This window comes from Salvia hispanica, chromosome 4 (assembly GCF_029641045.1).
Source record: "Salvia hispanica isolate PSC_SH4W2 chromosome 4, Shi_PSC_v1, whole genome shotgun sequence".
Lineage (NCBI taxonomy): Eukaryota > Viridiplantae > Streptophyta > Magnoliopsida > Lamiales > Lamiaceae > Salvia > Salvia hispanica.
In genome coordinates, this window is record NC_142695.1 from 44,270,560 (window position 1) to 44,298,501 (window position 27,942).

Genomic DNA, 27,942 nt, shown 5'->3' on the forward strand with positions numbered 1-27,942 from the left:
TATATATTTTATCAAATGCTATATTCTAATTTGTATTTTTGATATTTTAGAGATGTGCTATATTTATTCAATAACTTTTATTGTCAATTTATTTTTTAGAGATGTGTTTAATTCATGATTATTATATCATTTGTTCAATAACTTGTAAATATTGTAATATACATTTTTAAACTATTTTTTATTAGTATTGTAATATAATTAATAGTTTTATCAAAAATAAAATAATATGTACATTTAAAAAATTGCTTTATTTATGAAAAACTTAATCTTATTAGTAGGTAAAATTCTTTTCAAGGTCATCACGAAGTGCTTATATTAATTATTCTTGATTAGATTAAATTTTCTTGATATGCATTTATTTCTTGTGTACTAAATATCTGAAAATATTCCTTTAATTTTTAAGATCTTCTAATTCTAAATGATGAAAAAAAGGCAAAATATAAAATGGTCTTCGTACGACTAATTTCAATGAAAAAATCATCGAGAGATACCTACATCTATTAACAGTGAGCGCTAAAATTTTTCTTCTTCTTGGGCCCCCCACCGCAAAATTCCTGGCACCGCCGCTGTCGATAGGGATGCGTTAAAATGACAACACCTCTTAAAGTAACACAATACCACTATTCCTAGCTCTTGAATGGTGTATCAGGCATGATTTAGGAGTAGGGAAGAAATGAGAGGAATAGATAGATCGATAATTTGATGATGTGTTATTTCTGTAGAGAATGGCCCTTTATATAGGGTTGATACATATGTAAATATGGTACAATATCAATCATCTTATTCTATTCTTGGAGTATAATTGTGGAGCATAATTGAGATTATTCTCTGATATCTTTTCTTTTCTTAACACTCCCCCTCAAGTTGAGTAGTGGGATCTCCAAATCTCAACTTGCCAAGCACGTTCATGAGGCTTCTTGAGTTGACAGCTTTGGTGGGAATATCAGCTAGCTGTTCTTCGGATCGAACAAGTGGTAGCTCCACAACTCCACTTTCCAACTTCTCTTTGATGAAGTGTCTGTCGACTTCAACATGTTTCGTTCTATCATGCTGTACCGGGTTCTCAGATATACAGATTGCTGCCTTGTTGTCACAATATAGTTGACTCTTGTCTTGTATGAGCCCAATTTCATCCATCAGCCTTCTTAGCCATAAGATCTCCATCAATCCACTTCTTATCCCTCGAAATTCAGCTTCCGCACTTGATAATACCACCACATTTTGTTTCTTACTCCTCCATGTTACCAGATTACCTTCAACAAACATAAGTATCCGACTGTTGATTTTCAATCAACTGGATTACTCGCCCAATCAGCATTGGTGAACCCATAAGTTCCTCGGTGTTCATTCTTTCTGAACATTATCCCATGTCCGTCAGTTCCCTTGAAGTACCACACGATCCTCAATGCTGCTTCATAGTGATCTTTTTGAGGTCGATGCATGAATTGACTGACTATTCCCACCACATAAGCAATATCTGGTCTAGTGTGAGAAAGATAGAGGAGTTTCCCCACTAGGCGCTGGTACTTTCCTTGGTATGCTAGTTTAGCTTCTTCAGAGATCTGCAGCCCATGATTCACTAGAATTGGTGTATCGGTGGGTTTGCAATCTATCAAACCCGTCTCTGCCAGAATGTCCAAGATATACTTCTTCTGCCTCAAGAAGATTCCTCCCTCAGAGCGCAACACTTCTATCCCCAAGAAATATTTAAGATTCCCCAAGTCTTTCATCTCGAACTCCTGGAATAAGCTTCCTTTTAGCCTTTCTATTTCTTCTGTATCATCTCCCGTGATGATCATATCATCTACATAGATGATCAGGCATGTGATCTTCTCGTCTCTTTTTTTCAGGAACAGAGTATGATCTGAGTTACTCTGCCGGAACCCATACTTGGTCATGGCTTCTTTGAATCTCCCAAACCAAACCCTTGGTGACTGTTTGAGTCCATAAAGAGTCTTCTTCAGTCGACACCCTTCTCCCCTTTCAAATCCTTCAGAGAACCCCGGGGGTGTTTCCATTTATACCTCTCTTTTCAGTTCCCCATGTAGAAAGGCGTTTGTCACGTCAAATTGGTGAAGTGGCCAGTCCCTGTTTGTAGCAACTGAGAGTAACACCCGAATGGTATTCATCTTTGCTACGGGAGAGAAAGTCTCATCGTAATCAACTCCGTAAGTCTGCGTATATCCTTTAGCAACCAATCGTGCTTTGTATCTTTCTATAGATCTGTCTGGTCTTCGTTTGATGGTGAACACCCACTTGCATCCAACCGCCTTTTCTCTGTCTGGTATTTTGCATTTCTCCCATGTACCATTTCTTTCTAAGGCTCCCATTTCTTTCAGCATTGCCTCTCGCCAGTGTTTGTGTCTCCAAGCTTCTTCCACAGTACAAGGGATCTCCTCCTCTTCATATAAGGCGGCCTCGAATGCTTGCGCCATCTCCGAGAGGTGCCCCTTGGCCAAGTTCATAACGGAGTACTTGGATTTTCTGCCGATGACCTCGGGGCTATATCTCTTTGGTGGGACTCCTCTATTGGGCCTTGGTGGAAGTTTATATCCTCCAATTCCTTCACTAATCTGTTCTTCCAATAGATCGCAGACTTCTGATTCTTTTTGTGAGTCCGAATCGGGTTCAATATCTGTCTCAGGGTCAGTCTCACCAAATATAGGAACATCATTGCTAGTATCAGCATGTTCAGAAGAGATATCAGAAGCACTTACAACAGATATGACAAGGAAGAAGTTTTTTAAAGCGGGGCGGCGACTCTATGTGTGTGCGTGTCAACTGGCCAGGAGGGTACCTAGACCTAGCTGTGTCGTTGGGTCTGTGCCTAAAACCTCTTGTCAACAAAAATACCTCAACCCACTTCTACTGGTTAGTATAGTGGAGTAAGGGTCGATCCCACAGAGATGGATGTAGGCGAAGTGCAATTGCAAAGACATTTTGGAAGGGTTGGTTAGCTGCCACGCTTTTGGGGTTGAGTTCTACCTAGGCGTAAAATTAAAATGAGACTCTACCTATACTAACCAGTAGGTAACTAAATGCTTAATGCAACTGGATGTGTACGTGAATGTGAAAGTTGAACACCTAGTTATGCATATGAGAAGCTACTAGACGAAACTTACTAAAAATGGCTAGACAAAAGGTAAAGGGAATCAAAGGACATGCTGGCAGACTGACTGCTGGGTTTGCAGAAAAGCTGAAAAAAGTGCAAGTTCAAAAGAAAAAAGTAACTAAAGCAACATATCTTTGATTGTGACATTTTCTTCTTCACCAAGCTAAACTAACCAGATCTAACAAACTCCATTGATGAATGATCAAGCTCAAAAATTCGTAAATGCAATATTTAACTTGAAATCAAGAACGAATGCAAGAAAAACTGAGATTTACGCATACTGGTCAACAAGACAGGGTGACAGAAACAAGCAGAAACGAATTCCATGCATTTTTGAGAAACTTAACCATATTAAAACTTGTAAACATTAAGGAAAAACTAGATCTAACAAAGCTAGGCAGATTCAAGCACTTAAACAACAGAAATCAACATAAAACTATCAGATCTAGCTAACTAGAGAGATTTAAAGCAATAACAAAGCTAAAACTCAAATAAAACCATAAAAACTTAACTTCATTCAAACGTTCAAACCAAAAGATGCTTCAAATAGATTTAACTACTGAAATCCGAGACAATTGCAAGTAAAACAAGTTCTTAAACTAAGAAAGCATTAAAAGAAAGCATGTAAATGGCTGATGGCCTCTTCTGAAACTGGAACTGGACTACGGCGGCTGGAATGATTCAGGCATGATGACTCCCCGCTGGCTGGTGGCCGGAATCTTCATGGCAGGCTGCTGGATTTAGAGAGTGGAACTTAGAGCTAATGGAGCTATTCTCCCAAAAAGTGGGTTGTAAGTGTCAAGTGGTGATAAAGTGATAAGTCAAAAGTGATTCCTCCTTATGTTCAACTCCTATTTATAGGGTGGCTTGCCCTAATTTCTAGGGCTGCCTCTTCATGCGAAATGACAATTTTGCCCCTCTTTAGTAGTTGATTGTTCCAAGCAAGTCCTTCCTTCTCGTGTCCAGTTCCGTAGCACCCATCCTGGCCAGTTTGCACCTTTTCTGCCCATAATTGCCAGTTTGCACTTTTCTACTCATACTGGCCAGTTGCACACTTTTTGCTGCTTTTTTACGCCAATTCCTTTTGATCCTTTCCTCCTGATTTAGTACCTCAACCTGCACACTTTAGCAACTATTTTGGAGATATTATCCAATAAAGCACGTTATACTGACCAGTAACCAAAGCCTAGAACCAGACTCATCAAGATACCAGTAGGGGATCTTCTTGGATGGTATCACTGTTTGGTGCGGGCTGTATCTCTTCAGAGTCTCGTTCTGGTGGGCCTGGAAGTCCTGAGGTTGGTAACCGGCTTAGTGGGTCACTATGACTCTCCCCCTGACCACTAAGGTGGTTAAAGAAATAGTCCGTTTCAAGAAAGTCGCAGTTCATGGTAGTGAATATGCGACTGGTTTTAGGATCGAAACATCTATACCCCTTTTGTGAGTTTCCATAACCCACAAAGACACACTTTATAGCACACGGAGAAAGTTTGGTTCGCTCATGTTTTGGGATATGGACAAAAACCGAGCATCCGAAAACTCAAGGTTGGAGAGTCAAAGGTAATGGTATTTGGGCTAGTGTCGAGAGGACTTCCAGGTGTGTTTGAAGGTCTAGGGTGCTAGAGGGTAGACGATTTGTCAGATAGACAGATGCGGCAATAGCTTCAGGCCAGAAGTGTCTAGGGGTGTTAGACTCAATAAGCATGGCTCGAGCCATTTCTAGGAGTGTACGGTTTTTTCTCTCTGACAAACCATTTTGTTCCGGGGTGTATGGGCATGTGATTTGGTGGACAAGACCTTTTTCGTGACAGAAGGTTTTCATTTTTGAGTTGACAAATTCCCCCCATTGTCGGGTCGAATGATCTTTATGTTTTTCTGAAATTGGGTCTGAACTGGTGCGTGAAAGTGACTAAAGTGTTCAAAAACCTCATTTTTTGTTTCATAAAGTAGACCCAGGACATACGAGTGCAATCATCTATAAAGGGAAGAAAGTATTTGAACCCTTGTTCTCCCACAGTTGGAGAGGGACCCCACACATCAGAATGAACCAGTGAAAAAAGTGAATCAACACGGGTATTTTTTTGTTTTATAGGAATGTCTATGGCTCTTGGCCAACACACAGGTTTCACAATACATATCTTGACTAAATTTAGGAAAGAGAATTTTTAGGTAACCCGTGGAAGGATGTCCCAAACATCAATGCCAGAGCCAGGCCTCTCTATCAGTAGTTCCATGAGACAGTAATGCGGTTCCTTCTTGTGCTATTTCGTCCACATAATACAACCCGTCCCGCTCAGTGCCACGTCCAATAATTTCCCCTGTCCTGATATCCTGTAATAGACAGAAATTTGGTTGCATCAACGGAGTACAATTTAATTCTTTTGTCACATGACTGATCGACAACAGTTTATGCGACATAGAAGGAACATATAAACAATTAGATGATGTCAGAGCGGATGAAATTCTGACAGTTCCTGCTCCTTCAACAGATGTAAATTCTCCACTGGCAGTTTGGATATGACTTTTTGGTGCTCTATGCATATTGGATATATCAGACATATCATAAGTAATAGTGTCGGTGGCTTCGTAGTAAAAAATCCATTTATCATTTTTCTTTTCAGAGGACACGGACAAGGCATATGACGCTGGCAAATTTTCAGGTATCTTAAATTGGTTTTCACAAAGTAATGGGGCTGTTTCTGAATTTGCACTAACTTTAGGGGCATTTTTAGTGAATATCTGTTGTTTGAGGCTCTTTTTGGAATTTTTGGAAGTGAAGGGTTTAGTTAGCAATTTTTGGGGGCGGATTTGCAATATTTTCAGGGTCTGGGGGTTCTTTATCAGGGAGTGAGAAAGTGTGAGGGTTTGAGAATAAATTCTCAAACCCTAAATTACCTCCTAAATTCGGCGCCTCCAATCTACCTCCTTCGTCATTCACGACGATGTCTTTTCCTTTGGCGACCGTTGCTACGCCGGTTGCCGTAGCCTCTCCTCCCGGGCTGTCGCCTTGGTTGTTAGCGGCTCCAAGGTTGCTCCCGATGGCGGCGACCGGTGTATGATCCCCTCCGCCTACCGCCGCGTCTGCTCGGCCACTGCCTTTAGATGATGCCGACGGTGGTTTGGCCTTTCTCTCTTGCCACCACTTCGGGTAGCCGTGTATTTCGAAGCAGGTTTCACGGGTGTGCTTTTTCTTTCCGCAATGGGAGCAGACGAGTCTCGATTTGTCCTCTTCGATCCGTCTATTCCACCCACCTCCATTTCCGCCGCCGTTCCGTTGAGGATGGATTCGATGCACCGCCTGGTTCTGCCATTGGTGAGTCATGACCAGACCTGCCCCAATTCCCAGTGCGCCGGACTCCTCCGTCTGGAGGATGCTTGATCTAACATCTTCTCGCCGGAGAATGGCGTATGCAGCTTCAGCCGAGGGAAGTGGTTCTGTCCTTAGAATCTCCTTCTTGATGTTTTCATACCTGCTACTTAGGGCTACCAGTAATTGAAATAGCCTATGTTCTTGCTTCTCGGTATTGTATATCTCGATATCCTCTGTGTACTTCATTGGGTTCGGGTGTCTTCGATCTATGGATATCCACACATCGTTCAATTTGGTCCATAGTTCCTCCAGTGGCTCCTCCTTCTGTTTTAATGTGATTGCCTTTGCATACAGGTCGTATACTTGGATCTTGTCACTCCCGCTGGCATAAGTGACTTCGAGACTGACCCATATGTCTCTGGCCATTGGATATTGAGTCAATCGACTCACTAGTCTTTGTTCTACATTCTGGGTCAGCCATGTGAATACACAATGGTCAGCCTGTTTCCATTTTCCAAAAGCTTGGTCGGTGTTTGCCGGGGGAGATGGAACTCCAGTGATGTGAGAGATCACCCCCCTTCCACTGATTGCCGCTTTCATGAGGATAAACCATTGGGGGTAATTGTCGCCATTTAGTTTCTCTGCAATAACTAATGGTGAAGAATCGACTCTGTAGGTTTCTGGTGTTGGATCTAGAGGTTTGGTGCGTATTATTTGGCTCTGATTTTGTGCAATACTTGCACGCATAAATTCGACAAACATTCAAGCAAATTGGTCTGTTTCCGTTGGTTTTGTTGGTTCATCGTTATCTGACATTTATTATTTTTTTTTGAGATTGGTCCGAGACAGTGATGAGACTTCTTTGAGTCTCACCCCTGCTCTGATACCATCTTGAATGGTGTATCAGGCATGATTTAGGAGTAGGGAAGAAATGAGAGGAATAGATAGATCGATAATTTGATGATGTATTATTTCTGTAGAGAATGGCCCTCTATATAGGGTTGATACTTGTCTAAATATGGTACAATATCAATCAAATATCAATCATCCTATTCTATTCTTGGAGTATAATTGTGGAGCATAATTGAGATTATTCTCTAGTATCTTTTCTTTTCTTAACACTAGCCAATCATTTGTACACGTGGACGAATAATCAGCTGCCATGTGGAAATCATAAAAAATGCTCAAGAGTAAATTTTCTCGGCCAGCAATATCCAATACACTGTACAACAATTTTTTCGGCCAGCAATATCCAATACGCTAGACAACAATCTATAGATTGATGTCTAGCGTTTATACCATTGCTGTGTAGCGTTTATAATATTGCTGGATACGTGGTGTCACAGTGTCAAGAGGTGTCATTTTAATACAAACTGGATATACAAATATCTTTATGGCGTTGTGCTACCAGATGAAGTTTTTGTTGTTATATTTGTTGATTTCAATATTTATGTTTCTGTAGGTTTAGCATGACTGAGTGATAAATTTATTGTAACTTAGAGATTTATGGTAGTAATTATTTATGTCCATGTTTTGTGTGGCATTTCCATGTTAAGAGTTGGAATGCTCAATATTATGTCCTTTGATAGCTACTTGATCATTAGCTATTGCCTTCTATTATGATTTCATGTCTAGAGAAGATAATCCAAGGGATGATCATGATCATATTCAAGGGGAGCGAGTCACAAATGGTAAAGCTGTCCATATTTTTTTTTCTTGAGATCTTATAGCTTTTCCAGTATTTGAATATGTTTTCAAATGTAAAACAAAGTCAGCCACATCCGAACCCAATGTTTAATTTCATCCGAAATTTGATGTTGAATGTAGTCGCTTGCACTAAATGTCACACAAAAAAATATTTGAAACATTTTATTAGTATGTTTTATAATGTCAATTATCAATATGCACATTAAATCTAATCTTTGAACATTACTGCAAATTTGAATCAAACTTTTAAATTACCTCAGTTAAATTTGAAACTCTATTTGCAAAACAGTTGCACTAATTTGTTTAGAAAATTGTAGTGTATATAGAAAATGAGGATAGTGTGCATCTCGAAATCCTCTTTCAACCCCGCTCGTCCAGTAGAAGAATGTTGATTAAGCCTCTAGGAGAGTCCAAAATATGCACTTCTAGCAAGAAAATCGACATAAGTACCAGTGTCTCTTTATGACATGCTTCACACTCACCTCTCATTGTCGATCCATGAATGCACATGTGTCTCACTAAGATGTAGTTACTGTCCTCCAATCTGTCATCGTACCTGAGTTATCACTTTCAACTTCTAATGCACTGAGACGGATCTAGTGCAGACCAAGTCGCCGCTCCAACAGGGTCTTATCGTGCCAGACCAGAGATCGCGTGGGGGCTTGGTCGATGGTGTCGGACTTGAAATCACACGAGCGTTGCGCTGCCTTCTCATACAGAGGTTGGAGCCATTTTAATTTCAGAAAAATATGGTGAGAGGTTAATGATGACAAAGTATCTGCACTTTATTTTAATAGTGGAGTACTAGTTATTTGGGCTTTTTGTTATTAGTTGAACCCTTATAACATTTATATGATTTGGCTATTTTAAGTTTTCAACTAACTCTTCATGAAATATGTGAGAGTAGCTCAATTCACTAGTTCCATTCTTTTAAGACAAATGACTCAATTTTTTTTTGTTATGATGTTGTTAGTATCTAAAATAAAAGACAATGACCAAAACAAAAAGATACATTGACCCTAATGGGATATTGTCCTTGTTGGTGGGTTAACCTATGCATAAAGCTCGAACTTGTAACATATTGCATTACATGTAAAATAAGTGACTTTAGAGTACTAAAGTGATATGTCAAAGGACTTAGGAGTTATTTTCAAGTTAGTATGATTATTTTTGAATGAGTCTTAAGTTGTTAATGATGTGAGACTCTCACGAGACAATTCTAGCCTAGCCTATATAAGGCTTGTAAGCATATTATTTTTAAAACATATTTGACGATAATCGAAAATTGACATTGTCATCGTGAATTAAGTTCTCTTTAAAGATTTTTTTACTTGTTTATTAATTTACCAATATACTTTGAGTAAGGTCTTATGGCGTTCAATTATACAGACGCTGATCATATAGTAGGTCGAGGTTTTCATGCTCTTGGAGTAATGAAACTAGATATTCGATTTTAGGGAAGCCACTGCAAATTCTTGTGCGTTGGTCTTGGATCAATATATCCAACGAGTCTTTTGTCATATTGAATCCATATCAATTGGTAACAGAGTTATCTAGTGTTGATCTTGATACGATCATGGAAGCCGTTCGTCAAGGATTTCAACTACAACTGGATTCAACCAGAAACTGTCCTATCGAGATGATATCTGAAAGCTATGAAACTACGACCATAGTCTTCGTCTTGGAAACAGCTTCGCGTGGGTATCTTGCACATCTCAATCTGAGTCCGAATGAGGGAGTTATGACGATTTTACAGAAGTCGCGCAGAACTGGCGAGCTAGTCTAGAGAGAACACCCGGGCGGGTGTTTTGCACCTTGCAATTCACCCGACCGGGTGAATCACCCGAAACTTAGATTTTGTGGGCCTTTTTCCACATTTTGTACCCTTAGTATAAATATCTTTTGATGTCATTTTTCATTCTAGATTAAGATTGTGATTAAGATATCTCCTTTGTGAGTTTTTCCTCTTTGAGGAATGTATCCAATTCATTCCTTGAAAGTTGCTTGTTTTAATTTCATAGATTGGTCCTTGTATTTTATGATCCATTTCCCAAGGATTACCCATTTATGATGCTTGATCTAACTATTTTTGTGATGCTATTTTCAATTTATCAACACAAGACAAAAGATAATAGATGATCCAACCAATAAAAATTGAATATAAACGAGAAAGGATGGTAGATTAGAATTGAAAAGCACGTGTATAAAGATGAGATAAGAGAGCTACAACCATAGGACCTTAACCAAAAAGATGGAGACAACCCTATGCAACTTTCATTAGCTCTATCACCCCTTGGTTCCACTACTCAATGGATACACTCCATTGATGCATACCTCTACTTGAATCAATCAAAGATGGAAACAAGCAACCTTTAAGGAAGGAATTGGATACAATCCTCAAAGAGAAAACTCTCTAGGGTAGAAACTTTAATTCAGCAAAATCTAGGAAAAGAAATGACATCAAAAGGTATTTATACTAAGGGTCCAAAAATAACAAATTTGGCCCACAAAATCTTAAGTATCGGACAATTCACCCGGTCGGGTGAATTTCGGGCTGCAAAAAACCCGCCCGGGTGTTCTTTCTGGACTCCTCCTTGCCATTCGCTATTTCACCCGGTCGGGTGATTTTCAGGGTGCAAAAAACCTGCCCGGGTGTTCCTTCTGGAGCTCCCCGCCTTTCTCTGCGAGGATTTAGTAAATCGTCCATAACTCTCTCCACCGGACTCCGATCGAGGCGTGCAAGGTACCCACGTGAAACTCTTTCGTGGGGGAAGACATTGGTGCCACTTTCGGAGCATTTGGACGCTAGACAGAATACTTAATGAATCCAGCTGCATGTGCAAATTTTGACTTACGACTTCCTCCTTCCCTGGTTGGCCTTCATTTTTCAGCACGATCTTCACCGGCGGCTCCTCCATCTTCATAGGCCCTCCCTCGTGGCTTTTTGAATGAACGTGGCAAGTCCTTCTCGAAGCCGCCTCATCATGGCCCTCGTTGTGGGTCCGCCACGTGAGTTCGTATCATTCTCCCCTTCTTGGAAATGATTTGTCCTCAAATCCGGGTTTCCTACAAAATCAAACGGACTCAAATCAGTTACATTGAACGTGCAACTCACATTATACTCACCGGGCAAGTCGATCACATAGGCATTGTTATTGACGCGCTCCAACACGAGAAAAGACCCATCTCCTCTCAGGGCAAGCTTGCCCTTAGTCTTGTCGGGAAATCGAATCTTCCTCAAATGTTCCCACACCCAATCTCCAGGTGGGAAGACCATCTTCTTGCGGCCCTTGTTCACTTGCCGGGCCACTTCTTCACCCTTCCGGCGGATCCGCTCTTGTACTTGCAAGTGCAAGTCCTTCACAAACTTAGCCTTTTCCTCGCCACCTACATCCAACAGATAAGGCAAAGGCAAATCCACCGTTGACAAGTCCAATGGGGTGAGAGGATTGAAACCATATACAACTTCAAAAGGCGATAAAGAAGTAGTAGAATGCATGGTCCTATTATACGCAAACTCGGCAATGGGTAAGAACTCTTCCCAAGATTTTTTATTCTCAAAAATAAGAGCACCAAGGAGAACACCTAAGGACCGGTTAACCACTTCCGTTTGTCCATCCGTTTGGGGGTGGGCGGTAGTCAAAAAGAGAAGTTTAGTACCCAACCTTCCCCAAAGAGTCTTCCAAAAGAAGCTCAAAAACTTGATATCTTGATCACTCACAATGGTTTTTGGGATACCATGAAGCTTGACTACTTCCCTAAAGAACAAATTGGCAATGAATTTAGCATCATTTGTCTTCCTACATGGAATAAAATGAGACATCTTGGAAATCCTATTCACCACTACAAAAACACTATCATTCTTCCTAGGAGACAAGGGTAGGCCTAGCACAAAGTCCATGGAGATATCTACCCAAGGGTGAGTAGGTAGAGGCAAAGGCGTGTAAAGCCCAAAGTTACTAGACTTAGACTTAGCTTGCTCTCACTCTATGCAATGTCCACAAAATCTTTCAACATTTTTTTTCATGCAAGGCCAAAAGAAATGTTCACTCAAAATGTCAAAAGTTTTCAACACTCCAAAATGCCCCATCAAACCACCCAAATGAGATTCATTAATCAATAAGTCACGAAGAGAGCAAATAAGGATGCAAAACTTGTTTTCCCTATACAAATAACCATCCATCCTATAATATTTATCAAAAGAACTCTTTTCACATGCTTCAAAAATAGTGGCAAAATAATGATCATGTTCATACAAGTCTTTAATGAACTCAAAACCAACATACTTTGAAGCACACACAACAAGCACTTGTTTTCTCACATGCATCACATGATTATCAATCAAAACATCATCATCTAAAGGCACTTGAGGTTTTCTAGAAAATGCCACTTATCAAGATTATGTTGACCCCCTAGGAACTTAATGGACTCATGATCGGTGTGAATCACAAACTCCCTATGCATGAGGTAATGTTGCCAATTCTCCAAGCACCTCACTATGGCATACTACTCTTTGTCATATGTAGGGTAGTTTAGTTGGGCTTGGCCAAGCTTTTCGGAGAAGTAGGCTATGGGCTTTGACTCTTGCATGAGCACTCCACCTATTCCTACACCACTAGCATCACACTCTAGCTCAAAGGTCTTGTCAAAATTAGGAAGGGCTAACAAAGGAGCATGGGTAAGGTCATTTTTCAAAGTGTTAAAGGCCCTTTCTTGTTCCTCTCCCGACTTAAACTCTACATTCTTCTTCACAAGGTGATTTAGGGGGGAGGCCTTAGTAGAAAAGTCCCTCACAAACCTCCTATAGAAGCTTGCTAGACCGTGGAAAGATCGAATCTCACTCACATTCTTGGGTGTAGGCCACTCCCTAATCAACTTCACTTTCTCCTCATCTACTTTCACACCATCCCTCCCCACAACAAATCCAAGAAACACCACCTCATCAACACAAAAAGTGCATTTAGATAACTTGGCATACAAAGCATGCATTCTCAACACTTCAAGAACATTTTTAAGATGACTAGCATGCTCTTCCACACTTTTACTATAAATCAAGATATCGTCAAAGTATACCACCACAAATTTTCCAATGAAAGGGCGAAGCACATGATTCATCAAACTCATGAAGGTGGAAGGAGCATTAGTCAACCCAAAAGGCATAACAAGCCATTCATACAAGCCAAATTTGGTTTTAAAGGCGGTTTTCCATTCATCCCCTTCTTTCATGCGAATTTGGTGATATCCACTTGCTAAATCAATTTTAGAGAAACAATTAGAGCCACATAGATCCTCTAGCATGTCATCAATCCTAGGTATAGGATGCCTATACTTAATGGTGATCTTATTGATAGCCCTACAATCCACACACGTTCTCCAAGTTCCATCCTTCTTAGGCACCAAAATAATGGGTACGGCACAAGGTGAAAGAGATTCTCGAATCAAACCTTTGGCAAGGAGTCCCTCGACTTGCCTTTGAAGCTCTTGAGTCTCCGTTGGGTTGGCCTTGTACGCCGCCCGATTGGGAAGAGATAAACCCGACACAAAGTCAATTTGGTGCTCAATGCCCCTCAATGGTGGAAGCTCATCGGGTAGCTCATCCGAGAAGACATCCTTAAAACCTTGCAAAACACCTTCAATCACCAAAGGACGAGGGTTAGTGTTAGCATTTAAAAATAAATCGTTCCGGACCATGAGGAGAATGGTTGAACGGCTTTTTAGTGCCCACCCAAGGTCGGAAGTCCTAGCTAACAAGCAACCTTTTCCCTCCCTTGCTTGTGGCTTTTCTTGTTTAGGTACTTTATTTTTACTCTCACCACCCCCACTCTCACTTGACTTTTTTACCTCACCCTCACTCACAAGCCTTTTCTCTATGTCCCTTTCCCTTTCCCTTTGTAGATATTGGTATGCCTCAAACACATCCTTAGGTAAGAGGGGCTTCAATCTAACCTTCAAACCATTCACCATGTAGAAATATTCATTGGTGAAACCATTCTTATACACCCTCCTATCAAACTCCCAAGGCCTTCCCAACAACACATGACAAGCCGTCATTGGAATGATATCACACATCACCTCATCCTCAAAGACACCATTCTTCAAGAGAACTAAGCATTGAGTCTTCACCTTTAGCTCTCTGGACTCCCCTAGCCATTGAAGCTTGTGAGGATTGGGATGTTTGTCAACTTTCAACCCCAACTTGGCCACCAATTGTTCACTTACCACATTAGCACAACTACCTCCATCAATAATCACCAAACAAGTTTTAGTTCGTACCTTGCAATTCATATGGAAGATGTTGCACCTTTGCTCCTTATGCTCTTCAAGGTCGGGTTGTACATTGAGCATCCTTAGCATCACTAGTGTCTTCAACCCCTCATCCTCTTCTTCCCCACTAGAATATGACATACGCGGCTCCACACTTGCCTCCTTGCCTTCTACCACTCCATCCTCCTCATCCTCACTATGCACGCTACTATCTTGCCAAATAACCATCACCCTTTGGTTAGGGCACTCACGTGCATAGTGACCATAACCCTTACACTTGAAACATTGCAACTTGCTACTTTCCGTTGAAGAAGGATTTTTGGTAGCTTGTGGGCTCGGGTTTGGCGATGCCTTGTATGGTGCCTTGCCTTGAGTAATAAGTGAACTCTCCATCTTCTTGGAAGGGGTACTCCACTTGTTTCCTCCCATCCCGGTTTGGTTAGAGGCCACCCTCGCCTTGCTAAGAGTCACTTCTTTTCCTTGCCTCTCAAAGGTTTCGGCAAAACTTAGTACTTCCCCCAATGTGATTCACCTTAAAGCCTCAATTTGGACTTTATGCTTCAACGAAGTGTTGAGACCATGGATGAATCGGTCTTGAGAGGATTCCTCCGATTCATTCACTCCAATCTTGTTCATCAAGGCAAGAAGTTCATAGTAGTAATCCATCACACTCATGGATCCTTTCCTTAGGTCTTGAAGTTCCCCACAAAGCTTGTGATAATATGACCTAGGCACAAAGGACTCCTTCATGATTCGGCACAACTCATCCCATGAACGCACATCCCCCACCCTAGCTATCCTCCTTTTCCTCAACACATCATTCCACCAAGTAATAGCATTACCCCTAAATTCGGCCAATTCAATCTTTACCTTGTCACCCTCGGAATAGTTGTGGAGGGAGAAAATTTTCTCCACTTGAGATTCCCACTTCAAGTAGGCCTCGGGGTCAAACTTGCCATGGAATTCGGGTAGGTTGTGTTTCAAGGTCTTGGACGGATCATCAAACCTCGGTCGGGGCTCCTCCTCATAGTACCTATCCTTGCTAAATCTATCCCCATAAGGCTCCATCCCTCCATGTTAGTTTCCTACCCCAAAACGACCATACCCCCCATTTCCTGCTCCAAACCGCCTATTGACTCCATTACCCCCCATTTCCTGCTCCAAACGACCATACCCCCCATTTCCTGCTCCAACTATTGACTCCATTATCCCCCCCCCCCAAACCTTCCATTCTCCAAATTGTTAATCCTATCCCGTACGTTCCCTCCTTTCCACCCCTCATAATCCTCCTCTTCCACATTTTCCTCCGGAACCTCATTGGGCACAACGTTTCCTATAGGAGTGGGAGGCCTCGTCCCCCGTTCTTCCTTCCAAGTGTTGAACTCTTCAAATAGAGTGTTTTGTGCGGCAAGAATGCGAGCTTCAGATTCTTTTGACCGAGCAATGGATTCTCTTGCCCGAACATCCATTTGGGTCATCACCTCTAGCTTGAATTCCTACATCATTTGTGCCATCATGCTCACAAGATCACCTTCGGGTTTGGAACTACTTGAGCCCGCCCCCTTCCTTACTTCCTCCTCATGGACGTCCCCCATCTTGTTAGATCGAGTAATAGGAGGCATCCAAGTTACCTACAAACAAAAAGACAAAGACTAGAAACTAGCCTTAGAGATTCGCAAAATAAGAAAGAGAGATTTAAGAAGCTAACTCACCCTAATGTAGTATCCCCTCAACCCCCCCCCCCCCAAGTCACTCACCAATGTCACTCGGTAGGTTTAGAATATAGTGGGGCTAGTATCACACACTCTCGATCCAATTCCCACTCGTTGGCGCCCGGACAACTCAATCAAGGTATACACCTCAAGAACATATGGACACCAAGTAGTAAATACCAAAGTAATAATGATTAAACATATGAAAGCAAGGAAAACTAGGCCTAGAGCAAACACACACACTAACGAACACAAGACATGGGATGAAACTTTTAGCTGAAATCTAGCTGATCTTTATAAATTTTTTTGGTATTGATCCCCGCACCCAATTTGGATGAATTTTGGTGGATAGATTCCCAAACAAGTCTAGATCAAGGGAAAAATAGTCATATATAGTCAGATTTGATAATTTGACAGGTTTTGTATGGTTTTCCCCAACTATGCCAAAACAGGGCAATGATGTTAATCTCCACAGTTAACTAGGCAAACAAAGGAATTTTTTGATGAACTTTTGCAGGTAGCTATGTCACATAACATAGATCATACACACCGAATTTCAGCTTAATCTAAGCACAATTGATCAATCCGATCATCCCAACAAAAACAGAGCCAAAACAAAGAACAAAAGAAAAAAAAAAACCCAACCCAAAACAACAATAGATCAAACACCTAGTGGGTACTAGGCTTTGATACCAAATGATAAGGATCCATGTATTTTATGATCCATTTCTCAAGGATTACCCATTTATGACGCTTGATCTAACTATTTTTGTGATGCTATTTTCAATTTATCAACACAAGACAAAAGATAATAGATGATCCAACCAACAAAAATTGAATCTAAACAAGAAAGGATGGTAGATTAGGAATGAAAAGCATGTGCATAAAGATAAGATAAAAGAGTTATGACCATAGGACCTTAACCAAAAGGATGGAAACAACCCTAGGCAACTTTCAATAGCTCTATCACCCCTTGGCTCCACTACTCAATGGATACACCCCATTGATGCATACCTCTACTTGAATCAATCAAAGATGGAAACAAGCAACTTTCAAGGAAGGAATTGGATACAATCCTCAAAGAGAAAAATCTCTAGGGTAGAAACTTTAATTCAGCAAAATCTAGGAAAAGAAATGACACTAAAAGGTATTTATACTAAGGGTCCAAAAATAGCAAATTTGACCCACAAAATCTTAAGTATCGGATAATTCACCCGGTCGGGTAAATTTCGGGCTGCAAAAAACCCGCCCGGGTGTTCTTTCTGGATTCCTCCTTGCCATTCGCCATTTCATCCGGTCGGGTGATTTTCAGGGTGCAAAAAACCCGCCCGGGTGTTCCTTCTGGAGCTCCCCGCCTTTCTCTGCGCGGCTTTAGTAAATCGTCCATAACTCTCTCCACCAGACTCCGATCGAGGCGTGCAAGGTACCCACGCGAATCTCTTTCGTGGGGGAAGACATTGGTGCCACTTTCGGAGCATTTGGACGCTATCTCAATAGGCAGAATACTTAATGAATCCAGCTGCATGTGCAAATTTTGACATACCGTTTCCTCCTTCCCCGGTTGGCCTCCTTCATTTTTCAGCACGATCTTCACCGGCGGCTCCTCCGTCTTCATAGGCCCCTCCCGCGTGGCTTTTTGAATGAACGTGGCAAGTCCTTCTCGAAGCCGCCTCGTCATGGCCCTCGTTGTGGGTCCGCCACGTGAGTTCGTAAAATTTCTTGGGAGATGGATCATAAAATACATGGATCCTTATCATTTGGTATCTAGATCCTAGTACCCATTAGGTGTTTGATCTATTGCTTCCTTGAGTTTTATTTTTTCCTTGTTTTGCTCTGTTTTTGATGGGATGATCGGATTGATCAAATGTGATTGGATTAAGCTGAAAATTGGTGTTTATGATCTATGTTAAGTGTACTAGTTACTTGCAAAATTTCATCACAAAATGCCTTCGTTTTCCTAGTTAACTGTGGAGATTAACATCATTGCCTTGTTTTGGCATAGTTGGGGAAAACCATACAAAACCTATCCAATTATCAAATCTGACTATATATGACTATTTTTCCCTTGATCTATACTTGATTGTGAATCTATCCACCAAAATCCATCCATATTGGGCATGGGGGACAATACCAAAAAAATCCATAAAGATCAGCCAAATTTCAGCAAAAAGCTTCATCCCATGTCTTGTGTTCTTTAGTGTGTGTGTTTGCTCTAGGCCTAGTTTTCCTTGCTTTCATATGTTTAATCATTATTAATTTGGTATTTACTACTTGGTGTCCATATGTTCTTGAGGTGTATACCTTGATTGAGTTGTCCAGGTGCCAACGAGTGGGAATTGGATCGAGAGTGTGTGATACTAGCCACACTATATTCTAAACCTACCGAGTGACATTGGTGAGTGACTTGGGGGGGGAGGGGGGATTGGGATACTACATTGGGGTGAGTTAGGTTCTTAAATATCTCTTTCTTAATTTTACTAATCTCTAAGACTAGTCCTTAGTCTTTGTTTTTGTGTTTGTAGGAAACTTTGATGCCTCCTATGACTCGATCCAACAAAATGGGGGACATCCACGAGGAGGAAGTCGAGAAGGGCGCGAGCTCAGGTAGTTCCAAACCCGAAGGGGATCTAGTGAGCATGATGTCCCAAATGATGGAAGATTTTAGTCGTGATCTCAAATAAGAGATGAGAGAATGGGATGCCCGGAGGAAGGAGTTCGAGACCCGATGGAAATCCAATCAAAACACATTGCTTGGAGCCTTAAAGGAGGTTCGTGCATCAAGATCCGTCACTCCTAAAAGTGACCATGTACATCTCAAAGCTTCCGACATAGAACATGTGGTGTCGAGGGGTAATGGAGCCAATAGGCGGTTTGGAGGAGGAAATGAGGAGTATGGTCGTTTTGGGGTAGGAAACCAACATGGAGGGGTGGAGTCTTGTGGGGAAATTGAAGGAGGGAATATGGTAAATCGGGATGAGAATGGAGGCTATGGTAGATTAGGGATGGGCAATCAACAAGGGAGAGCTGCGCTCTATGGTGATGATAGAGGTGACTATGAATCAAGGTACCATGAAGATGGACTTGATAGGGGAAGTCGTGGGGAACGAGTTCCAAAGTCTCATGGAGAGTGGCATTCTAGGAGGGTGAGAGATCATGTTAGCCATAAGGGGTTTGAGAGGCCAATTGAAGAAGAAGTCTCATATAGAGCTCGATTGAGGCCTACCTACTATATGGTGGTGTTGATACGAACCAAAGAGGTAACTCATCAAGTCGTTTGACTACATCTTCTTCTTTCCATATAAATAAAGAGGCTTATGTGAGAATATGGAAATGTCTCCTCTTCGATGAGCTTAAATCAATTTAGTAGGGAAAAAGAACGAGAGAGAGAAAAGGCTTGAGAGTGAAAGTGAGTCTAAAAAGCCAAGAAAGCGTGATAAAAGACAAGAGTGTGAGGTGCAAAAGTCAAGAGAGAGTGGTGGGGGTAAGAGAAAAGAAAAATATCAAATGAGAGAAAAACCACAAGCACAATTGAGTAAAGGGTGCTTGTTAGATTCTAAGGCCTACCTTGGGTGGGCACCAAATGATCCTTTGCCTCTTGCCCTTGGTGAGGAAAATAAGCCCTTACTCACTAACATTTCTTCTATGTCTTTTTGTGTTGATGAATGTGTAGGAAATTTAATTGAAGACATGGAAGTGAAGCACCAAATTGCACATGGCTTGGAGACTATGCCCCCGGAGAAGGACCAAGAGGAACAAGAGCAAGTGGATGAACTCCTTGCCCAAGGTTCAAGTGCACTATCCTTGTCTCCTTGTGATGCTCCCTTGCATATGATTACACTAGAGAAGTCCCTTTGTATTGATAGATTTGTTATTGATGACTTGTGTAAAACGTGGTCTCATGAGCTTGAATCTTTGAATGCTAAATCTATCTTGGCATCATATGTTGATCCTTTCTTGATAAATCCAAGCATTGATAGATATGAATTTTCTCTTGTGAATTCTACCTTAAATGTTGGAATGACTTCTTCCCATGCTAAGATGCCTAATCTTTCTTTTGCTAGTAATTTTGAGCTTCATGAGTATGTGGATGAGAATAGTAGGACCAAGAGGAGTAAAATGGACAATGACTTTAGAACTTGGTGTTTGCTATGTTTTCATTTCAAGGTGGTTAAACCCTTCAATGGGATAGGAGTGTTCTACGGCTGATTTGTGAAGGATTTTTCCACTCATATGTCTCTTGAGGATGATGTTGTGAATATGGGCATAAAATTGCATTGTTCCCATAATTGTGGTCTTGTTTTTATATTGTTGGAGGAATTGTGTAAGGCCTATTTTGATAAAAATCTTATGATGCGTACTATGACTTTACACAAGTTACATATGCATGATGTTGTGCTTATTATACATTTGGAGCATAAAGATTTATGGATACATTGTGCATTTGCTTTTGACCACTTTTTGAAATTGTTGAAGCAAGTGAGTGCAATCCACTATGATGAACTTTGTTTATTGAATGATAATCCTTCTTGCAAACTTGATGTGTGTTGTGATGAACCTCCTCTATATTTTGACCAAGAGTTTGTCAATTTGTGGAAGAGTGGTGTGTTAATGATTGAAAATGATTGTTCGTTGCATGAGCGTGAGAATAAAATTTTTGTGCTTAGACCTCTCTTGATAACTTTCCATTTTGCACCATATAAGGACCCTTTCTTGTATATGCCTAGTCTTGATGAGAATGCCAAATCTTATGTCAAGATGTTCAATAATTTGGGCATCATTTGCAGGGGAATGATCGAGCCAAACAGAAACAAGGTGCTTGGGGCATGTGTGTTTTGGCATGTTGATTGCTTTTATTGCATGTCCATCAAACCATTCAATGGAGTTGGGATGTTTTATGGTCTATTTGTGAAGAACTTTATATCTAATGGCTTTGTTTGAGACTACATTGTGAAGGAATGCCTATGTTTATTTGCACTCACATCTTGTACCTATATTGTGAGATTGTTTGAGTTTTGGTATGAAGGGTATCTTGACGAGTTTGTCTTGATTCCTTATGGGTGTCCTTCGGACATGAAAGGATTCATTAATTTTTGTTCTCATATTTATTGTGACTTGGCCTTGAGCTTGAGGGAACATGAATTTGGAGGTCCATACAATGTTTTTGGTGTAGTATTGTCTCTAAGAGCCGTTAGTGGTCTTAATCCTTTTCATCATATTTTGATATTTGATTTGCTCTTTTTCCATTTCATAGGTGTGCGGAATCCGGATTTGAGGGCAAATCCTTTCCAAGAAGGGGAGAATGATATGACCATGAGTGCTAGACATCAAGTGTCGTCACCTCGACGTGAGCCATGGACTGATTGGGGTCCAAGGAAGAGAGTGAAGACGTGCCAAGGATTCAATAAATCTAGAGGGTCTCCCGAGGACGTGAGGGATAGAGAAGGCTTGGATTTGAGGACAAAAATCCTTTCCAAGAAGGGGAGGATGATATTATCATGGAAGCCGTGCGTCAAGGATTTCAACTACAGCTGGATTCAACCAGAAACTGTCCTATCGAGATGATATCCGAAAGCTATGAAACTACCACCATAGTCTTCGTCTTGGAAACAGCTTCACGTGGGTATCTTGCACATTGATAAGGCTCGTTTCATGCATCGGTTTAGGGTTAAAATTCTGTGCATTTGGGGCGCTAATGTGCGTTATTAAGTTCAGGTGCGTAGTAAATCTGTCGGACCCAGGAGTTGTTGTTACCTGACCTGGCAGATGCAAAAGAGATGAAATTGAAGCAAAAGTCAGAAGTCGTCGTTCAGACCTGGGAGAATCAAAAGTTGGCGACAGGAGCAGAATGGAGCGAGAGCAAATTATCTTAAAGAGTCTTACTCAAGGGCAAGGGCGTAAAATCACCGCAGGGATACCCTAGGGATCAGAGCCTCACATATATAAAGAGCTCAACCTTGAAGAACGAAAAGAGTCCGTCAACAGCCACTTCTGCACTTTCTTAGCTCTAGCTTTCGTTCCATGCTTTAGTTCCACACTTCAAGTTTCTCATTTCGACTGCTGCGCACTTGGACATGGAGGATTCTGGCCACCGTGGTTCTCATCATCATCGTTGCTATTTTGCTGTGTAACACCGCCTCGTGGAGGCGAAGAAACAATTTTATTTGCTTTCGTTTAGTACCTTGTTGGTTTTAAGTTTCGCAACTCTAGTTTCTTGCTTTGATCTACTGGATTCAGACCTATTTCAAGTTATTATGGCAGTTTATGTTTGCTTTTGGTTGAATATCTCTGAGTTTATGTTCATCTCTAGTTTTTAGCTCTCGTTTTTGTTTGTTGTTGGATGTTTGGAGCTGAGATCTGTGTTTGTTGTTGGAGGTTGGGAATTTGCATATGAAGGTGTTTGGATTTGTTGAATCTTGGTGTTTCGGAGTTGGAGTTTCGCATATTTGATGCTTGATGTTTACGTTATGCATGATTATGGCTATTTACTTTCTGTTTCTGCATCCTTTAGGTCCAGTAGCGTAGATCTGTTAGTTTAGGCTTTAATTTCTCGTTTTAAGTCTCGTTTTAAGTTTAGATTTAAGGTTGCTCTGTTTTCATGGTGTTTAATACCCTGTTTTCTCTGCTATTCTCGTTTGGTTCCCGAAGAAGATGAAGTTGGTGGTAGTTAGAACCAGATCTGCTTTATGTCAGTACTTTTCTGCATGTACTTTACTTTTTCTGCAAATCTGCTAGACCTGTCAGTACGATCTACTTTGTCTCTTTTACTTTTCTACATGCTTTTCCAGACCCTGTTAGTTTAAGGAACTTGTCTTGCTTTTTCACTTTATGCTTGCCTGTCCAAATTAGGAAAGTCTGTCTAGTTAAGTTCACCCCAGCTGTCTTAGAACTTTAAAATATCTCACTTTCTCTGAGTCATGTATGTTCCGTACGCTTTCGTTTCTTAGGTCCAGTAGGTAGAGTAAAGTTCTCCTGATCTATTAGACCCAATAGGTAGAGTAAAGTTTCGCTTATCTCTCAGCCCCAGTAGTTTAAGTTCTCGACCCACAAAAATTGCGTGGCAGCAGCCAACCCTTTCCCAAAACATCCTCAATTACAGTTCCGTGACACCTGCTTCCTCGTGGGATCGATCCTTTACTTCCCTGTGCTAGTTGTAGTATAGTGGGTTGAGGTTTTTGAAGGGACAGAGTGCACCCAACGACCCATTTCTGATAAGTCTCATGGTTTTCTAGCTTCTGAAGTCTAGTCGAATCCTCTGGACCTATTAGATCGAGTGATATCACACACAGCACAAACCTGCACTGCACTCTTTGGACCTGTCACACATCTCAATCAGAGTCCGAATGAGTGAGTTAAAGCGGTTTTACAGAAGTCGCGCAGAACTGGCGAGCGAGTCCAGAGAGAACACCCGGGCGGGTGTTTTGCACCCTGCAATTCACCCGACCGGGTGAATCACCCGAAACTTAGATTTTGTGGGCCTTTTCCACATTTTGGACCCTTAGTATAAATATCTTTTGATGTCATTTTTCATTCTAGATTAAGATTGTGATTAAGATATCTCCTTTGTGAGTTTTTCTTCTTTGAGGAATGTATCCAAGTCCTTCCTTGAAGGTTGCTTGTTTCAATTTCATAGATTGATTCAAGTAGAGGTATGCATCAATGGGGTGTATCCATTGAGTAGTGGATCCAAGGGGTGATAGAGCTATTGAAAGTTGCCTAGGGTTGTTTTCATCCGTTTGGTCAAGGTCCTATGGTCATAACTCTTTTATCTCATCTTTATACACATGCTTTTCATTCCTAATCTACCATCATTTTTTGTTTAGATTCAATTTTTGTTGGTCGGATCATCTATTATCTTTTGTCTTGTGTTGATAAATTGAAAATAGCATCACAAAAATAGTTAGATCAAGCATCATAAATGGGTAATCCTTGGAAAATGGATCATAAAATACATGGATCTTTATCAGATCTATTACTAATTTTATATTTAATTTTTTATTAAACTTTATTATCCGTTGTATCTGGAAAAATAATTAGAGAAAAGTATTAAATAGAAAGAGGAAAAAGACCCGGATGAATGGAGAAAAAAAGTGTGTCCACATTGTTGTCAAAACGTTGAAACCTATTCGAATATAAGATTAAAATCCCGATTTACTGGGGAAATGATCTCTCTTCATGGATTATCGCCAATACGAAATAAACTCACCTTTTTTCCCTTTTGTAATTTTGATTGAGTTGTTGCTTTCATCAAGATTTAACTTTACTCTTCATTGTCTTGCATGTTTGTTTAACATAATCGATATCAATTAAAGGAAAACGAAAATGTTGAATATCACATTATTACTCGAGTACCAAAATCAGCCCAGAGAGTTTGGTATTATCCATTTTATTAATTCATTCTTTTGTATATAACAATTTGTATTTTAGCTTATGTTTTCTGCTTTTTGTGTTGTGTTGTTATTTAGTTTGGTTGCAATTAGTTCAGTTATGTTTAATTCATTATTGCTATTTCATTGTTTGTTTTTTTTGAAGATTCTTGTAAAATATGTTCCAGAAAATGTATTGGGTGGTAAAAGCATAAATGGCTGATTATTTAATTCTTGATTTTCTGCTGACCTTTTATGTTAATATCCAACTCCTTGAATTCATATGCAACCTTAGATATGATCCAACTTCCATATGTGTATTCATTTAGGTAACAGTGAGGACACAAAGAGGTCTTCGTTGTGTGTGGATGTAAGAGCTACATGTGTAAATATAGTTTACTGGAGAAATGGTGATTATGGGGTTATGTGTACAGGTTCACATCATCACATACATGATGCATCAACCTTGGGATATAGATAGATAGATGTCAAGGATATTAGGAAAGTCCAATTCTAATCAGATTGCACAAGTATGCTTGGGCAAAAAAACCATAGGTTGAATGAGGTTGATACTACATATCATGTACTACAAGGTTGCTAATTTCAAAATTAAAGAGAAAGTCACAATAAATTCTATGAAAAAATGTGACTCTAGTTGCACAGAATATAAGGGGAATGGTGTTAGCCCAGTGTCGTTGGAAGAGATTGTCTTACAAAATGCCGTTGAAAATGTCTCCACCAACTTCTAGAGGAACCTAGAAAGACAAGATGTTAGGCAACATAATTATTAGAGGAATAGATATTTTGCAATGCTCCATTAAAATAATTAGAGCTCGAATATGTATAACTAGAAGTATCTAGCTCAACCGACTAAGCATAGATAAATCTAGAATAGGTTGAAATCTAGTTACCAAAATATTTCGGTTGTTTTGTGTGCTCACTGATGTTGAAACCCTATAAATAGGCCTTATGCTTCTTTATAGCAATGCAAGAGAGAGTGAAGAATTGAAGATAAGTGAGAGTGTCTGAATGTTCTATTGGGAAGTGTGTCCTCGGGTATTTAGTGAGGTGTGTCCTCCAAGAGTGTGTTTTGGGATGTGTCCTCCAAATTATTGTAGTGTGGTTTTGTGTTGGTGTTGTACACCGTCGTCGTCATGTCGTGTATTTGGTGATATGTACACCATTGTTGAGAGTATAAAAAAATTCCTTTTGTGTAATCAGTTTTGGAGTACCATTGATACCCAACAAATGCATGTTATCTTTGGTAGTTATTGTGTATTCTAAGTGGAAATCTAACTATTACGGAGAATAGTCACATTTTTTATGTTGAATTTCATGGTAGAAGATGCAATCTCTTTTAGAAGTCTTCCTTTTTTATCCCATATCGTGTTTTTAGTTGATAGTCATTATCTCAAATCGAACGCTTACCCGAGATACTTATTTTTTCTCACCTATAGTCTTTATCCCACATCGAACTCTGATCCGAAATACATCTCTTTTCTCACCTATAAAAGGGTTATAAGTTTCCTTTGTTTTCCATCTTCCAACTAAAATAGTCCTTATTTAAGGCTGTTTTTGGCTTTGCTATAATTTGGTGAAGTGGTCCGTCGGAGATGGCGACACGTAGGGCTACACACATCATTCAGAGATGTTCAGTACCAAATGTAATGTTCTCATTCCTTCTGTTTTACCTTTTGTTTTATTCAATATTACTGAATTGCATAATTTTTTTGTTAGTTTGCATTGTTAGATTTTTTTTCTATCAAATGATCTTGATTTTGTAAATTGGATGGTTGTGTGTGAACCAATTGTTGTTAGATTTTACTTCAGTACTATACTTGAGATGGTGTAATCCATTTTATTGGGGACCTAGATATTTGGTTTAGAGGAAGGGGGGAATTTACTATAATGTAACACTATATATATTGCGTATTCCAACAATTACTATAATGTTAAGACCACGAAATGGCTGGTCGTAAAAGTGGAAGTAAAGACAGGGGATGTTGAGGCTGGTGATGACATTGATGAGAAGCCTCCTAAACAACGGGACGTGGAGAAGGTGGTGGATGGTGAGTTCTACTTTGTATTTCCTTACAGTTTCCTACAATGATGAGATTTAGTTATGTGACTCGTTGTGCATATGTTGTTTGTGATTGCACTATTAGGGGAGGCCGGTACTAGCAAGTGTGGAAAGAGGAGGAAGAAGCACGATTTCTACGCTGAGGAGATTTTCAAACCTGGGGGTATGCAACCGCCCTTGAACCCTTACTTCTTGGTGGATGTGGGGGAAAGGAAAGTGAATGAGATGGTAAGTAGATCTAATCAATGCGATACGACAATTTATATATCGCCTTATACATTTTTTCTTTATTTTTATGTTTTTGGCTGTTGTGACAGTACTTCTTGACATATGTGATCAACCCACAAGATCAAACTTCTCGAGACGAAGCGCACATCGTGGAAGGATGGTAGAGTGAACTATTGTGGATGGTGGAAAGCCAACTACCGAGCGGATATTCTGAAAATAGGTGACAAACTCATCTTATTAATTTTAAATTATTTGAATTTTGGTGGCATAAATTAAAATCGGTGTTTAAAAAGCTTTGGGAATAGGAATAAAAGATAAAGAACTAATTTGGGAAAATAGCATTTAATATAATTTGCCAAGTTGAATTTAGTGGAAAACTCACATAAATTTTGGAAAATAGCATTTAATGTAATTTGCCACTATTTCAACGGCAATGCAACATAGTAACACTATAAAACTAGCTGGGATTTCAGTTGTGAGTACAAGCAATAGCTTATTTCTTCTTAGTTCTGTTGATTTCAACTGATTTCTTCTCGTTTCTCTTGATTTTAGCAGTTTTTAGTTTTTAATTTTATCAAATTTGACTGTACTCGTCTTTGTGGAGCACTAAAGTTCAATTTCTCGGTGCGAAAAATGATGAATCGGCCAGCATTCTTCAAGTTTTACGTGCCTTGGCTTGGTGAAGAAAATCAGGTACTTTTTTTTCTATTAATTTAGTTCTCTAGTCTCGATTTACCTTTTTCACTTTAAAAAATTAATGTATATATACGTATAGAGTATATGTTTACTGCGTTTTGCTATTAGATGGTGTTTTTGTTGTTATATTTGTTGTTTTCATTTTGTCTGTTTCTGTATTGTGTGGCCTTTCCGTGTTGAGAGTTTATTAAAACTCATAGAGGTTTAGCATGGCGTTTTTGGTTGACACAATGGAAATAGTTTACTTTGTATGTATTTTCCTTTCTGTACGGATTTTGATGTATCAAGTGTTTGTATGGAATAATATTAATCAACTTGTCTGGTGATTTTTATGCATACAGAAAATCCCTCCAAGGTTTATTCAATCTCTTCCAGGAAACTGGCCAAAGAATTGGTGACTTCGAGACCGTTACAACAATTTGTGGGAAGTGAAAGTGGAAATGAATGGCGGTGATTGGTACTTTAAAGAT

The 27,942-nt window shown here is 40.1% G+C and overlaps 3 protein-coding genes across 11 annotated transcripts; 1 reads left to right on the top strand and 2 right to left on the bottom strand.

Moving 5' to 3' along the window:
* Positions 1-5,405: 5,405 nt before the first annotated feature.
* On the bottom strand, positions 5,406-6,668 carry LOC148929252 (uncharacterized). Its single transcript, XM_089055993.1, has 2 exons — positions 6,008-6,668; positions 5,406-5,443 (listed from the first exon to the last, which is right to left on the bottom strand). The coding sequence occupies exons 1-2, from the start codon at positions 6,666-6,668 to the stop codon at positions 5,406-5,408; spliced, it is 699 nt and encodes a 232-aa protein (XP_088912119.1).
* Positions 6,669-14,921: 8,253 nt separating this feature from the next.
* On the bottom strand, positions 14,922-15,461 carry LOC148929253 (uncharacterized). The gene has a single exon (XM_089056769.1). It carries the CDS (start codon positions 15,459-15,461, stop codon positions 14,922-14,924), a length of 540 nt encoding a protein of 179 aa, XP_088912895.1.
* A 10,289-nt stretch (positions 15,462-25,750) lies between these two features.
* LOC125196584 (uncharacterized) lies at positions 25,751-27,915 on the top strand. 9 transcript variants are annotated; one of them, XM_089057546.1, is made up of 6 exons: positions 25,751-26,132; positions 26,426-26,537; positions 26,634-26,776; positions 26,866-26,996; positions 27,329-27,469; positions 27,814-27,915. In XM_089057546.1, the coding sequence occupies exons 1-4, from the start codon at positions 26,082-26,084 to the stop codon at positions 26,938-26,940; spliced, it is 381 nt and encodes a 126-aa protein (XP_088913672.1). In that variant the 5' UTR covers positions 25,751-26,081; the 3' UTR covers positions 26,941-26,996; positions 27,329-27,469; positions 27,814-27,915. The 9 variants fall into 9 exon arrangements, with proteins under 9 accessions (XP_088913672.1, XP_047951121.2, XP_088913675.1 ...); XM_048095164.2 differs by having other exon boundaries at positions 27,332-27,469; XM_089057549.1 differs by having other exon boundaries at positions 27,426-27,469.
* The last annotated feature ends 27 nt before the right edge of the window (positions 27,916-27,942 follow it).